Source organism: Populus nigra, chromosome 11, assembly GCF_951802175.1.
Source record: "Populus nigra chromosome 11, ddPopNigr1.1, whole genome shotgun sequence".
Classification (NCBI taxonomy): Eukaryota; Viridiplantae; Streptophyta; class Magnoliopsida; order Malpighiales; family Salicaceae; genus Populus; species Populus nigra.
This window is the reverse complement of record NC_084862.1, coordinates 15,444,099-15,460,982: the sequence shown is the minus strand read 5'-3', so window position 1 is coordinate 15,460,982 and position 16,884 is coordinate 15,444,099. Positions and strand designations below refer to the sequence as shown.

The 16,884-nt window shown below is 31.9% G+C and overlaps 1 protein-coding gene across 1 annotated transcript; it reads right to left on the bottom strand.

Annotated features, from left to right (window-relative positions):
• Positions 1–16,136: 16,136 nt before the first annotated feature.
• On the bottom strand, positions 16,137–16,766 carry LOC133668360 (uncharacterized). The gene has a single exon (XM_062088151.1). It carries the CDS (start codon positions 16,764–16,766, stop codon positions 16,152–16,154), a length of 615 nt encoding a protein of 204 aa, XP_061944135.1. The 3' UTR covers positions 16,137–16,151.
• Between the last annotated feature and the right edge of the window lie 118 nt (positions 16,767–16,884).

Below are 16,884 nucleotides of genomic sequence, written 5' to 3'. Positions count from 1 at the left end.
TATTTTCCACTTTTATCTTTATTTTTCGCATCTGAAACGTTTTTATCATTGATGCAGCTGCGCGCATGCCTACGAAAGTTGAAAATCATATCCCAGGTTTATCACCAGGAAATTTCCTGTGTAAATTACTTGAAAGTTCTAGTGAAATTTGCTCTCAATGCAATGCAAGGCAGGAATAGTAGAGTAAGTCAGCCAAGTCAGAGACCCAAAACAGCCCCTATGTTAATAATTCATTCAAAAGAGTTATACAATATTTTTATTATTTGGTTTGTCGCACGTGTGCAGCGTCGCGGCGAAAATTTCCACTTTAAATCTGAATTGTATATATCTATCTGGCAAATATGGGGAGACAAAAAATTCTTGTCTTTTATCAGTAAAAAATGGAATGGGAGTCGCCACTTAATATTTTGGTCACTAGAAACTCTAACTGGTCTCAGAGATCGGGTACGGGGACTGGTTGCGTAAAGAGAAGGTATTAGCACCCCAAATACGCCTTACCTAAGGTAAGTTGCATTGTTTGATTGTCTGATAAAAAGCTAAGGTGTTATCATATTTCTAGTTGTTAGTCTGTCTAGAGTTTAAGAGAAGTCCTCCTCAGTAAGGAGGTCCTTATCTTATCGGGTAAAAACCTAACCGTTCTAACGTCTATATGAAAAATATATTTTTAATATCAGGAATACGTTTTACGTATAAATTCGTAATCCAGATACGAAAAGAAGACAAAAGGATTTTTTTAAAATTTTTGAAATATTGGCCTAGTTCTCATGGCTCTAACAAACTTGTTGTTATAGCCAAAGTGCATACTAATACATATATTTTTTGAAATTTCCTTTGTTGTATGAAAATATGATGTGATGATTTTTTTTCCTTTTATTTTGGAGAGACTAGGCCGTATGCATGAAAACAAAACATTTTTTTTTATTTTATACTTTTTGATGTCTTGACGAAACCGGGCATTTTAATACTGAATTTATATCTTTACGGTATAAAAATACAAGCCAGTATTAAAAAAATTTGATAAAAGTATGCAGGAAAATCAACAATTTTTTTTAGGATTTTTCAGAATTTGTTTTATCTATATATATATATATATAAATAATACAAAAACAGTATAATATATAATATATAATATTAGGTGGGCTGGGCTGGGCCGGGCCGGCCTAAATAACTGGGCCGGACTCGGCCCCAAAAGGGTTGGGCCGATCTCGGCCCAACATTTCTCTTTCTTTTTAGTTTGGGCCAGACCCGGCCTAGAAAGGAAACCCATCAGTGCTGGGCCAGCACCAGCCTGACCCAGCATAAAAAATCCACTGGTGGGGGATTATTTCCCCCCTCCCATCCTTCTACATGCAGACCGAATGTTCTGCATGCAGGAGGAAACGCAGGTAACGAAAGAAATGTAGGGGGGGAGAAGAGTTTACTTGGCGTGGAGGAGGCGGTGCCTTGCTGGTCGGACTGCTTCGCTGGCGGTGCTGTGGTGGAGACCGGTGGCTATGTCGTGGCTCACGAACGGCGACTCCCAGCAGCAGTGCTACTGTTTCAAATGGCGGAGAGAGAGGTTATTGCTCCTCCCTTCTCCTCTGTTTCCTTTCCTCTTCTTTCATTTTCAGTGGTTTCCCTTTATCCTCTCGGTTTGTTTTCTTATTTACCTACCCCGTTTCAAGCTTTTCCTTCCTCTCCCTATGTTTCAGTTCCTCTCTTTCTATTCTCTTTGTCCTCTCCCTTTCGGTTCATTTTTTCCTCTCTTCGGTTTGTTCTCTCCGTTCTCTCCGTTTTTTCTTTTTTTGTCTCTCTTGCGTGTTGGCGTTGAGCCTCTATTTATAGAGCCAAAGGAGCGGGGCTCATTATTGTTGCGCATGGGGAGCAGGGCAACGCCGGTCGGTTGGCCAGTGGGCGCGACTAGCAAGGCGCGGCTCCCCTAGTTCCTCATCATCAAAGGGCGTGGGGCTTCGAGTCTTGGCAGAGCACGCGGGAAGAGAGAGACGCAGCAAAATTAAAGAAGAAAAAAACAAAACCTTTTCTTTCTTCCCCTGCTACACGTCCAGGGGAAGAAGAAAGAGGAACAGTATCGTTCAAAACGACACCGTTCTGATATTTTTTTTTAAAACATGAAACGGCGTCGTTTTAGACAAAACGGGCCGTTTCATTTAAATCAAACAAGGGGCCAAAACGCGTCAATTTTCAAAGCAGGCCTCAATTTATCCTTTATTCTATTAAGTCCACAAATGTAATTTTGATTTTAAGAATTAATGCAATTGCATCCCTGCCAAATTCAATCGCAGCCCCTATAGTTGGCTGCCTTTTTCACTTCGGTCCTTGGTCTCTAATTTCTGCAATTTGACCCTCATTGGGTTAATTACAGCCCCTCTATTTACGCGCATTTTCCAATTTGGTCCTTGGTTTCGGATTTCCTCAATTAAGTCCCTAATTGGCCATTAAACTTCAATATTTATACAATTAAGCCCCTGATTTGACCAAATCAACTCTTAAAAATTATAATTTGACCCCAGAACTTTAATTTCTTCCAATTAAAGCTCAAATTGACTTAAAAATCAATTTTTCTTGCAATCAAACTCTCTATAAATTTAATTAAACCTTTAATAAAATCCAATTAAGTCCATAAACATCCAATTTTGGACTTTTCTCTTCAAATTAAATTTTCTTTTCCCACAGGGCTCTCATCAATCAAGTATATACTGTAAAACATTTCAATCCTTGTATTTTTGAACCTCGTTAATCAATTTTTCTGAGCGCTCCAACCTCCTATTATTTTTCTAATTTCTTCCGGCTATATATTTATATATTTATTTTTATTTTTGTGTGGGGACCCAAAAATAGGTTACAACATGGTTCATGGGAAACTTTTAATTATATATTAAAACCTAGCATTATGTAATTCTAATACTATATTTTGAATAATTTTTAGGAAAGAAATTATAATATAATTGTAATTAAGTTCTTAGAAATTTCACAAAGAGATTCTATATCTCTTTCTTATTCTCTAACATTTTTATCCATCTTTTATATTTATCACAAACATATTTTTATTTCTTTCTATGTTTTTTTCTTTTTTATTAAGAATATTTGACTTCATTCTATTCCTCGAACTTCTTCTCTAGATATATAACTAGTATCATTTATTCAAACTAATTCCTATTTTCTTGTTAGTATCATCTAATTTATTTTAATGGCCTAATGGACACGAACTGAATTATTATGAGCCAAAATTAGACTTGCTGATGGAAGTTTAATTTTGCGGGGGCATATTAAAAAAGATGCTGGAAATTTGCAGATGCATGAAATCTGCAAATGATTGCAGCATCAGTATGAAGGAAATCTGCTACTTATTTACAGCACCAAGTCTACAATCATGTTTGTGAATTAATACAAATATTTTGTTTATAAATATTTTTTGATTGCTGTAATCTTTCCTTAATAGAATATGTAATCGTCAGTATATAATTATAGGCTGAGCATCAATAAAATTATGTTGAAAATTACATTATAAACTTCTAAGTATTTTAATACTCTTTAATTAGTTCATATGGTGGGTCTCACCCGAAGCGTTCAAATAAGACTCATGGATCTTCTTGGTCTCCAGGCCACAATAAAATCCCTCAAGGTCGGTCCATTCAAAGACAACTGCAAGTCTTCAATCAATCGGTACCACTCAAATGCATTATCAACCGAAATGCCAATTTCCTTATCAAATAGGCTATATAGCCAACTCTTACCCACGACTCCATTGATGGGAGGTTACGAATAACTATACTGGAATTTAAAAAGCAACTGTAATTATATTTTCAAACAATTACTCTGCTGCTTCTCATAACATTCCTAGAAAGTAAGCCATTATTCAATATTGATGATCAATAATAAATATCGATGATTAATAATAAATTTTGTATAATTTACACAAAGTGAGGTTCCAAGAAAAGCCTCAACAAACCTTATTTTGTTATTCTGAATTCACTAAAAAGAGTTCATCGTCTTTCTTGCAAATTCTTAGCAATGCAATAATCATAATTATAAAAGAGGTAAAAGGTAACACGTAAAAGTTATTCCACTAACTATTCTACTAAACTTGAAAAATATGTAAAAGTTATTCTATTACTAATGACCACTTATAGTCAAGCTCTTATTCTCCTTTTCCACATCTGAAATGTAGGTCACCGGAGCAGATTCAATGAATATCAAGTTGTTTACATCAATGACAACCACTTCCAACGTGGTTGTCATTTTGTCACCAACAGTATTTTTTAATTTTAAATTATTAAAAATTATTCCACCACTATTTTACAAAACTTGAAAAATATGTAAAAGTTATTCTACTATTGTCTTGATTCATATATTATAGAGTTTTTTGACAATAGTATTTTAAAATTGTTGTTGATTAAATTTCTATTTTATTTTTTATTCAATTGCTTTTCTAGTTTTTTATTTAAAAAATAATAACTTTTCTATTTAGTTGTTTCTATTTTTATATATAAAAAAACTGTAGTAATAGTATTTGGAAATATACTCTGATATTTTGATGATTTAATAAAGAGATTATCTATAATGCTTCAAGCCTTTTTCAGAGAAAGAATATTATTTCTTGCAAATTATTAGCAATGCAATAATTATAATTATAAAAGACAAAAATGTAACACATGCAAGGAAAAAAAAGCAAGGAAATTTCTCAAGCGCGTATCGGTAAATATTGAGCAGCCAGCAAATTCTTTAGCCACGTGTTGATCGATATTGAGCTGGAATTTGGAGTGGTAATTTCGAGGTAGTTGCTGATGGCGTATAATTATAAAAAAAAATTAAAAATTTTAGAAGCATGGTTCGACTGTCCTCCTAAGTAATTATAATGTAATAAGACTGTGGATGCAATATGTTGTTGATATCTAAGCTGAATTAGATTTATTTTTAACTGAATCAATGTGGCCTGGGCTTACCTAGAAGGATTACTGAGTTAAAATAATCTGGTGTTGCCTCGGTGAGTATGTAGACGAATAAGCGTGTTCAGCTGGAGCGACTTTCAAGAACAGGATATGAAAAAGGTGAGCGGAAAAGATAATTCGGTGGCTGGGTCAAGTGAGTTCAAGGACGGGGTGACTTGACAGACATCAAGTATCTTTACCTGTACTCAGTGAGTTGATGCCATGATAAAAGCAGAGGAAGACGATGGAGAGAGAAACTGTAATGGTTAGGTTTTATAGGTTTGATTTAACGATGGGTAGGAAGACTTGAAAAGTAGTTGTTTTTGCGGTGTAAAAGTATTTAAAAAATATATTTTTATTTTAAAATAATTTTTATTATTTTTAAAACATCAAAAAATTAATTAGATGTATTTTTTAAAAAAATATTTTAAAAACCAAACTTATTCTAAAGCACTGTAAAGTGTAAACAAGGTTTTTTTTTTTTCTTCCAGTTAAGGAATTTTATCAAACACTTGATACGCTTCATTAAAATATTAACAACAGGATAAAGGGATTTCGTGGGCGGCAAGAGCCTAATGATCACTGCTGCCAACTAATAGACATGGGTTTTTCCTATTTCATCTCTCGGTCCGTTCTTACATTTACCAGCACCACAAACACCAGACCATCAATCCTTTGGATTTTATCGTGCTAAAATGTTCTTATTATTTTTATATCGTGCTAAAATTATAATATTAAATGGTGAAGAGCCAACTCAAATGCAATATCCCAACTAATAATCTCTTCTTGAAAAACCAATTTGTTTCTAACTAAGATCAAGAATTTCCATCTTCTTGAAAATACGTCATCATATAATTTTGACAAGAAAAGGTCATCATATAATTTTCTTAAGATCCCATCAAGAGAAATTTGATTTTCGTATATGAAAATTAATCCAACCATTGCTTCATCTTGAGAAAAATTAAACAAAAGACGAGGAAATTTACTTGCTAGTTTTGGAGTCAAAGTCTCCTCTTAGACATGCTAGGTTAGTCAAGGTTTGGGCAACAAATTTCTATTCAGCTAGGCCTATCGCTTGGCATAATTGACTAATCGGATCATTTTAGAGGCTGCCCAGGCCATGTCATGCATAGCCCATAATAAATAGTCATAACAGACATGCAAGTTGAAAAAAACATCACTACTATTTTTACTATTCTTTAGCTTGTTTGATAATATAGTTGTGATTATTTTTTAAATAATTTTTTGTATTAAAATATATGAAAATAATATTTTTTTATTTTTAAATTTTTTTTTAACATCAACATATCAAAATGGTTTAAAAACACTAAAAACATATTAATTTGAAGCAAATAAAAAAATAAAATTTTTTTAATTTTTTTCAAAAGCAGTATCATTTATACCAACAGCTACACAGTATTTTTTATATATTTTTGAATATTAAATAAATTAATCCACTACTATTCTACTAAACTTGAGAATTATGTAAAACTTATTCTATTACTAACATGGGATTGATGCTGTTGTCTTGATCCATATATAAGGGGATCTTTTGGCAATAGTATTTTAAAATACAATGTTTGTCTTACTCGGAAGATAAAATCAAATTTTTATTGAAGATGAGAAATTATTGTCGATTAAATTAATAAATAAAGAAATACCAAATAGATTCTTAGAGTAAAGTTCATTTATGCTTAGTAAACACTTAGCAAGTCAGTCAATCACGATAAAAAATATACTCAAATCAAACCTAGGAAATATATTTATTTTCTTGTTATTTTCGGATTATTTGCTTGATTTTACTAGTTATTTTCAATTTATTTTAATAGATTTATTTAGCTATTATATAAATAGTTGATGTTTTATTTTTAAAAATAATTGAATTTTTTTTACAATTTAAAATTATAATTTTATAAATTAAAAAACTCTAATTCTTTTACCTTTCTCACAAATAATTTCCGATTAAATCAGTCAATGACAGTTTTTCTAATAATATACAGAGAAAGAAGAAGGAATTTGGAGTGGTAAGTTGGTGGTGGTCGCAACAACTGGGTCCCACGCGATAACATTATTGAGGTCGCTATAGATTTAAAAAAAAAGAGGATAAAAGGATATGCTTTATATTCATTTGCAGGCCGAGAACGCACCACGAAACTAGGAATTTCTATTGGTAATTTTGAGTCAATGCAAGTCATGAATTAGACTAATAAAATAACATATTCAAGTATACATAGACACACTCGTCAATGAATTTTAAATTATAATTTTCAAAATTAAAAACTTTAATTCTTTAGCTTTCTTGCAAATACTTTGCAAGAAGTCAGTCAAAATAGTTTTTCAATTCATAAAAAGTAGAAATTTCCTTTGTAAAGTACTAAAACTTTTCGAGTGAAATTATCAATTTTCCACACGTCAAACTAAGAAGACCATTTCCATGCAATTGTCTAATCTGATACTGTCAAAATTAAACCATGTAAATTTCCACAAACCTATTTTCATAGCCTGGCTTCTTCTTTTTTTTCCAAAAAAGACTGTGATTAGGCGTGTCAAAAACTCCTACACTTACAATACTTCCTTTTTAATTACATTAAAACCTAGAATACTATATTTTTTTGAATAGTTTTAAGGAAGAAATTATAATGTAATTGTAATTAAGTTCTTATAAATCTTACAAAGCGATTCTATATCTCTTTCTTGTTCTCTAATATTTTCATCCATCTTTTATATTTATTAAAAACATATTTTAATTATTTCTGTGTTCTTTTTTTCTTCTTTTTATTAAGAATATTTGACTTCATTTTATTCTTCCGACTTCTTCTCTATACATATCATAATAGGAACCGGTACTATTTATTCAAACTAATTTTTATTTTTTTGTTATTGTCATCTAATTTATTATTACTATGTATATAAAACAATAAATATTTTTTAATAATTTATATAATATACCGTCCAACTATTAAAACCATGATATATTTTAAAGTAATAATTGAAAAACCTCAATTTAGTCTCAAAATATACGATACCATCATTATGTGTCTTTTATCAATTTTAGCCGCATGTTGATCGATATTGAGCTGGAATTTGGAGTGGTATTTTCGAGGTAGTTGCTGATGGAGTATAATTATAATTTTTTTTTAAAAAAGTATGGTTCGACTATCCTCCTAAATAATTATAATATAGTTGATACTAAGTTGAATTAAATTATTATTTTTTTACACAATCAATGTGACCTGGGCCTGCCTGGAAGGATCATTAAGGTCTGTTTATTTGTTGGAAAGTAGATTTTTTTGAAAAATAAATTCCAAAAAAGTAAATTATTTTCTGATGTTTGGTACTATAATAAAACATAAATTGAAAAACATTTTCCAGTGTTTGGTTATGTCATAGAAAATGAGCTGGAAAATAACTTATTAATGTTTTATTTTTCTCAAGTTTATTAAAATAATGAGGAACAAATCTTACAAATTAAAAAGTTAAATGAGAATGAAATTGAAAAAAAATATATAATTTCATAAATTATCTAAAATAAAATAAATAATAATCAAAATAATAGAGATCAAATCTAAATAAAAAAAATGAAAGATGAAGAAATTAAAATAATAATAATTAACATTTCATAAATTATTTCAAATAAAATAAGTAACAATAAAAAGAATGAGGATCATTAATTAATTGTGTTTCATGTCTTTTAATTTTATCAATTTTATTTCAAACATAATTTATATTAGAAAATAAGCCATTATTCAATATTGATGATTAAAAATAAATTTTGTATAATTTGCTAAGGATTCTCTCATTCTCGTCAATTAATCCCAAAGCGAGGTTCCAAGATAAGCCTCAACAAACCTTACTTTGTTATTTTAAAACACTATATCTATCACACTCCCAAATATTCATATATCTCTTGTTTTATAGCATCTAATAGTTTTCTTGAGGACTCCAGCAGTGTAAAACATTGAAACCAGGTGTATCATATACAATAAACATGTTGTCTTCTGACTGGTCCGTATGCTTCCAAATTTGTAGACAATGGAATCTAAAATAAAAAACCATTATTGCGTCTTAACATTTTCTTCTGAGTAGTTAATTCTTGATAAATAAGTTCCCACTATCATATTCAGTAAATGCAACACATTGGAAGATTTGAAAAGGACTAAAAAACGTTGTAAACAAGACCTTTTTATTTTCAGTTGAGGAAGTTTTTCAAACACCTGATACGCACCTTGAAGGAATAACAGCGGTATAGAGGGATTTCATCTCTTAATCTGTTCTTTCATTTACCAGCCCCACAAACACCAAAGTACCAATCCTTTGGATTTTATCATGAAAAATTGCGGTGTTTCAATGTTTGTGGATACCTCAATCAAATGTCCTATGAATAGAGTCTGGAATTGAAGTTTCCAAGCTAGATAGTTGGTGGAGGTAAGTTTTAATGGAGTTTGGGCTGCTACATTGATGGTAATCAATGTGCTGCGAGATTCATGTGTGTTAAGGATGGTGGTGTTGATAGGCATTGGAAGCTAGAGGAAAAAGGAAAGGAAAAAGGAAAAGAAAAAGGAGGCAGGTGAGAAGAGAGAAAGATAATGTTAGTGCTCTGATACCATGAAGAGCAAGAATGAGAAGAACTTATTTTATTGAATCAATCAATCAAGTATATATACAACAAAAGAGAACAGAGCTAACAGAATGGTTAACAGAATTGTCTAATCTTGAGCTGACAGAATATGCTCGGGAGAATAATGCTGGAAGGTTGGAGAAAACAGATTGTACACTTGCTTGTTATAACAGCTGTACACTGATTTGCACACTGTGTGTTAGTGCATGTCTGCTAACTCTGTCCTCCTAAATACATTATAAAACTAGATTTAATCCCGTCTTAGCCCGATATTGATGCAACATGTCGTTGATGCCTAAGCTGAATAGGTCCATTTTTAACAGAATAAAACCATGGTTGTAAATCAATGCTATTTTATCTGCCTGGAAGATTTAAAATCAATGTGAAAAGGAAAATTAATGATGAAAAGTGTCTTCAAAGCGTAAGATTCGGCTGTGGTTGAGTGATCATTGTCATTGTTATCACATTTTGTTCTTCGTTTTGTTACTTTGAATTTTGGTGATTGTGTGATGCAATGTCAAGATTTTATCTGGCGCTGCATACTTGTAGTACTCGTATGAAATCTGTTCCAGGGGGCCATTCATCCGGCTAGGGGCAACTGTGCCTGCAAGAGCCGAGCGTGTAATGAGGACTACTGAAATGGATCAGTGCATGGGGGGTGGAAGTAACAATTCAACACCTTCACATAATGGTAATGAGATCTTCGATGTAGTTCTTCGCTTTGGTATCATTGACATCCTCCAGGATTATGATATCAGCAAAAAGCGATAGGATGGTGATGATCCTGATGGATTGCTGCTGCTTTTGATTCTCATCGATGGCCATGCCAAAATCTTTGTGCTATTTTTCCACATCAACAAATCTTAGTTGCCTAACAAATAATAACTCAATAAGACCCTTTTGATCCAAAAAAAAAAAACATAATAGAAAAGAAATCACTCCTCACATTAAGATTATTGAGATTGTGTTTTCAAGATACGAATAGCCTTCAAATTTCAATTTGCTGAGAGTTGAGTATATGAAATGTAGTTGATGTAGTCTTTGTACTTGTATTTCATTTAGTTAGACCTTTAATTCACCTTCTATTTTTTTTTAATTTAGTGTTATATACAGAATATAATAAAATAAATTCAATATTGTACGTATAGTTGTGGCCGCAGGAACCAAATGATTGGAAGACTTTGTTCGTCTCGCGAGTTTATTCATCTCCCTAACAAATCTCAAAGATAATCTTTGTTCAAATCAAGGAGCCAACATGTCAACTTTCTTGTAATTATTTTAACAAAAATATTAATGCCACAATCAAGGAGACAACATGTCAAGATTTCAACCTACATAACGGCGTTTTTTCCGCACATAACTGGTGTAACGGTCGTTAACGCTATATAATTTAGGTTAACTGTGTTTTTCTGTATACTTCTGTTCCTGTTAAGACCCTAGTTGCTATTAATTGCTCAAGAATTCCAGTCTTGTTTGTGTGATTTAAAAAAAAAATATTTTTTTTACCGTGTTAAGGTAAAAGATAAATTTAAAAAATAAAATAAAAAATTTATTTTAATATATTTTTAAATAAAAAAATTAAAAAATAATCGCTATTGCAATACCGAGTAACATCTTAACAGATTTGATAAAATAACTATCTTATCCCGAGAGAAAAAACCCTGCAAGAGATCGAATATTTTCCCTGACATATCAAGACCGGAAATGGAAATGGAAGTTTTAGCCAGCTACGGGTTTGTGATTTGTGTTTAATATAATACATGTGTGATTTGTAAAAATATAGTTGAGTTAAGTGTCTGTTTAATAATTTTGGCAAATAACCTTGAAAAAAAAGGGAGGAGGTAGCAATCATGCAAGTTCAACAATCTTATCAAATGATTACTTGATCTCCAATTTTACTTGACATGAAAGACAAGTAATCCAATTAAAAAAAATAAAATAAGAAAAAATATGTTGAACACTAACATAAATGTTAACGAGTCTTTTTTTTTTTGTCTTTTTTTTAATCTTCATTTCAATTAGCTTATACACACACATAAATTATTTTTTTCACATCAATTCTTAGCTATTTATTGTTCTCTCTTCAGTTTTTAAATAACGAAATTAAGTATTTTACCAATCAATTCTTAGCAAAATCATCCATATATATATAAATGAATGCATTCACAAGATATTAAAATCTCCCATCATTCATATTGAATACATGAAAAACTCCCTTTTTAAACGTCTCTTTGAACTCAAAACCAATATAACAATACGTGAGTGAACTCAATTGTCAATTTCAATCAACACATTAAGTCATAGATGAATATGAAAATATAAGGATTAAATACTATTTTCTAAAACTACAAGGATAAATTAATTATTTTCTAAATTAGATTATTGTCATAGGGTTTCTTTAGGTTTGAGCAATGCAAGTTTGATGTTTTTTCTTTGTTTAATAATAGTCTCAAATTTATTATTAATTGGTGTTAGTGCCTTGAAGCTAATGACAAACTAGCAACAAAAATAAAAGGTGTATGTATGTCGCACGTCAAAAAAATCAGCGCGCGGCGTCGGCTCGGCGATTTTTCGTTGTTCGTTTGATTTGCTTGATTGGTTCGTTGGAGTCGCCACCTAGTATTTAACTGAAGGCTACTAGGAAACCCGGGTCGCCACCTAGTATTTAACTGAAGGCTACTAGGAAACCCGGGTACTGGTCTTATCAGAGATTTGCGGGTAAGGGACTGGTTGTGGTTAGGGAAGGTATTAGCACCCCTAACGCACCCTACCTGAGGTAAGCTGCTTCGTGGACTGGATGTGTTAAAGAAGTTTTAAAAATTCTGTTCTTTCATCGAATTTTAGAAATACGACTTACATGTAAGTTCATAATTCTTTATCCGTGATCAAATCAAAATATTAAATTCTTCTTTATTCTTACAATTTTATCATACAAAAAAAAAAAATTCATAAACAAAATACAAACAAACACACACTTTCACTGTATTTTTTCATTTCTTTTTCTTTATTGTATTTTTTCTTTTCTCTTTCTTTTCCTTTTTTGCTTCCATGTTTACAAAATACAAATTACAAAAAAACTCAAAACTAAACTAATATTACATTAAACAAAAATTACGAAACAACCATTCAAAAAAATCCATAACAGTGCTGGGACCAGCTCTGTGAAGCCAAAGGACAGCAGGGACAGTGGTGGCGCGTCTTCCCACGCGCCACCGTCACTGGCGGAAGGGGAGATCAGAAACAGCTTCCTCCTCCTCTTCCTTTCTGCACCGGCGGCGGCGCCGTGACCTGTAAAACAACAAAAACGCAACAACACAGTCGATTCTAATTTGTTTTCTGTTTTGCAGATCTGCTTCTCTCTTCTCCTTATTCGGATCTGCTTCACTGCGGATCAACTATTATGGGTTTCATCTTCTTCTCCTCTACCTCGGGTGAATCTGTGGACGGCGCTGCTGGCTGACGATGAGGACGGCGCTGCTGGCTGACGATGAGGACGGCGCTGCTGGCTGACGATGTGGACGGCGCTGCTGGAAGAAGGACTGCTGTTGGCCGGAGAAGGAGACCGTGGGTCTGAGGCGATGGGGAACGGCCCTGCCCGTTCTCTGGTCGGTGGAGATGAGGTTGTCCTGTGGTGCTGCTTGTGGTCGGTTGATGGAGAGAGAGAGCTGGTCTATCGGCTGTGGGAAGAAGTTGCCGCTGCTGGAGAGAAGGCTGGGTCGGTCGAGAGAGGAGAAGGACGGCGTCTGGGTGGATCCGGGTCAGATGAAGAGAGTGATGGGGAGCTGGTTCGTGGCTGTTGTGGTTTGATTTCAAAGAGAGGGGAAAGCTGTGAAGATGGAGGCACGGCTGAAGGTTGAAGATGAGAAGAAAAAGGGGGGGAACGACTGCGTTTTTTTTTTGTTGAGGGGAGATGGGTGGCTGGTCTATGGAAATGGGAGGAAAGTCTTGGAAATGAGGGCTGTCCGTTTGGCAGAGGGCAGCGGCTGTGAAAGGGGAAGAAAATTCTCAACCGGGGGCGGCGGCTGCAGGAAGAAGAAGATTAAGTGATGGGTTTAGGTTTTTTTTTGTTTAGGGTTTTTTGTATTTTTTTTTTCTGATGTTGTCAAAATTGCCCCTCCCTTGTTTGAGTTGTGGACCAGTATTTATAGGTAAAATGTTGCATGGATCTCAAAATTGGTCCCTCAACTTTCTTTCTTTTTGTAAATTTGATTTTTCTTAATTTTTTTGTATTTTTTTGAAAACGAGCAATATCAACGTCGACTCAATGAAGAAAATCAATGATTTTAAAAATAACGCGTTAAAAGTTGAACGCGTTCCAAATGTCTTTGAAAATTTAAATTCATTTGAGACGATGCTAAAAATGCTAAAAACGATGCAAATGTATTAAAAATGTATTTTTTTGGATTTTCAATGTTTTTCGCTATTTTTGGATTTTTTCTGAAAATTTATCAAAATATGGGTCAAAAATTGGGTAGCAACAATGTAAAAAAGAAATGCAAAAAAAATAGTAAAAATCATGCAATAATACATAGCAAGATCTTATAGTCAAAACAAACAACACTTAATTTATTAGACTAATTAAGGATGCTCTTATAACTTTTTTGTGTATCAGTAATTTTCATCAATTATTTTAAATTATAAGATTAAATGATGAAGAATCAGCTCAAATACTATATCCCAATCAATAATCTCTTCATAGAAAACCAATTTTTTTCTAACTAACATCAAGGATTTTCATCTTTTGAAGTGAGGAAAAAAAAATAAAACAATATTCATCAAAATTTGTAACTTGAAAATATAAATTACATCATGGATAATAATTAACAACTAGGTTGTCCAGTATAAAAGCGGATGGAAAAGATTTCAAAGAGCATTTAATAAAACTTCCAAGCTTGGAAAATGATCTTCAAGCCAACAAATACATATCAACATGTCAGATGGAAGTACCGTACTGATTTGGAGATTTGGAGTAACTTCAAGTATCTCTATGTAAAATGATCTTGTGCTATAACTTCCATCCAGATCCTTCATACATATAAAACCATCAAAGTTAATAAAACTTTCAAATTTGAAAGAAAGTTAGATGTGCGAGATTGTTATTACAAACAAATTCCCATCACTTTTAATTAAGAAACTTACTTTATAATCAAAAAGGTTAATATCACATCCTTTTCATTTTTGTTTTAAAATATCGAGTTTGAAATAAAATATAAAAACATTATTCAATTTTTGATGTGTACATTCTGCGATTGCCAACCGAAGCGCACCGCATGCCTAGTTGGCTTTGAATATCGTTGCCATTTCACTTCTACTTATCCATCCCGCACTTCTTGGCATGAGAGTTTCTGGTGGATACCATTGCTGACATTCAAGCAATTGAATATCGTTGCTTTTATTTCTTATAATACTAATAATGTTAGTGTGGAAGATAATAAAAAATATTTAATAAAAAAAATAAAACCAAGCATACTCTAAATATTTAATAAAAAATATTGTTAAAGATAATATTTACTTTTTTAGATTAAATAAAAAAAATGTAACAATGGAATTATTTGTTCTTACTATCAAGTACTAATTTGGATGCTATGTTTTTACAGTTTCGGAAATTAAAAGTCACTCCATTGCTTTGGTGTAAACGCTATAATTGAACCACAATGGGAATGAGGAAGCAGATGATACAGCGGTGGTGAAGGCATCACTATATCTCTTCCAACTTCTGACTCTTCAAATAAATCTGATTTTCCTGCGATCACATGGACCCCACATTCTTTAATGTGTACGGGTTGGAATGGATCACCGTAGCGGTAGTGAAGGCATCGCTGATTTGAAGTAATTTCAAGCATTTCTATGTAAAATGATCTTGTACTCTCACATCAATCACTGCCATTTCCATCCTAAAAAACCATCAAATTTAAAAAGAAAGTTAAATGTGCATGATTGTACATGCATTGTGTTATCAGGAACAAATTCCCATCACTTTTAATTAAGAAACTTACTTTATAATAAAAAAGGGTTAATATCACATCCTTTTCATTTTTGTTTTAAAATATCGAGTTTGAAATAAAATATAAAAACATTATTCAATTTTTTACTTTAATGTAAAAAAACAAAAATCAGTTTTCAATATTTTCTAAATAAACTAAAGTGATTTTAATAAAATATGTTAGTGATTGTTGGCCTTTTGTTTTTCAAAAAATAATTATTAAAGTTATAATTTATTTTTAAGTGATATTTCATAGATCTAATTATTAAAGATAATATTTATTTTTGATATTAAATAAGAAAAATATTATCATAAAATCAAGAAAAAAATAAAACCAAGCAGACTCTAAATATTTAATAAAAAATATTGTTAAAGATAATATTTAATTTTTTAGATTAAATAAGAAAAATGTAACAATTAAAGATGATATTTAATCTCTTAAATTAAATAGAATAAAATAGAAATAACTAAAGGAAATATGTATTCTTACCAAAAAGCCTTAAATATTTAATATATTTTTTTTATTAAAGATGATATTTAATTTTTTAGATTAAATAATAATAATGAAATCATTAAAGATAATATTTAATCTCATAAATTAAATATAATAGAATAAAAATAACTAAATGAAATATTTGTTCTTACCACGAAGTTCTAAAGAGAGGCTATGTCCTTGCAGCGTCGCAAATAAAAAGTCACTCCATTGCTTAGGTGTAGATGCTGTAATCGAACCACAATGAGGACGAGGAAGCAGATGATACAGCGGTGGTGAAGGCATCACTGCATCTCTTTTCACTTCTGACTCTTCAAATGATTCTGACTTCCCTGCGATCACATGGACCCCACATTCTTTAATGATGTGCAATTTGTGATATGAAGAAATGTAAAACTTTGTTGGCACTGAAGAAATGTATAGTTCCAATTCGTCATCTCCACAGTAATCTTCCATTGCCATTTCACTTCTACTTATGTATCTTATCCATCCCGCAGTTCTTGGTGATCCATGACCTTTAAACAATTGAATACCGTTGCTTTTATTTCTTATAATAATAATAATTTTAGTGCTGTAGTAATAATGATCTTCCTTCTCAAGTGGATGGACAGCCCAAACAACTAAGCCATGGAAGACTGGAGGTATATGGAATGACAATGAGCATCCTTCTCCACTGTAGCTCAACCAATTTGGCCTCTCACCAGGAAAGCGGTAAATATAATACCGGTGATGACCGTTGCACATTGCCTGTATAAATATATTATCATAAAATCAAGAAATAAAAAATAAAACCAATCAGACTTTAAATATTTAATATAAAATATTATTAAATATAATATTTAATTTTTTAGATTAAATAAGA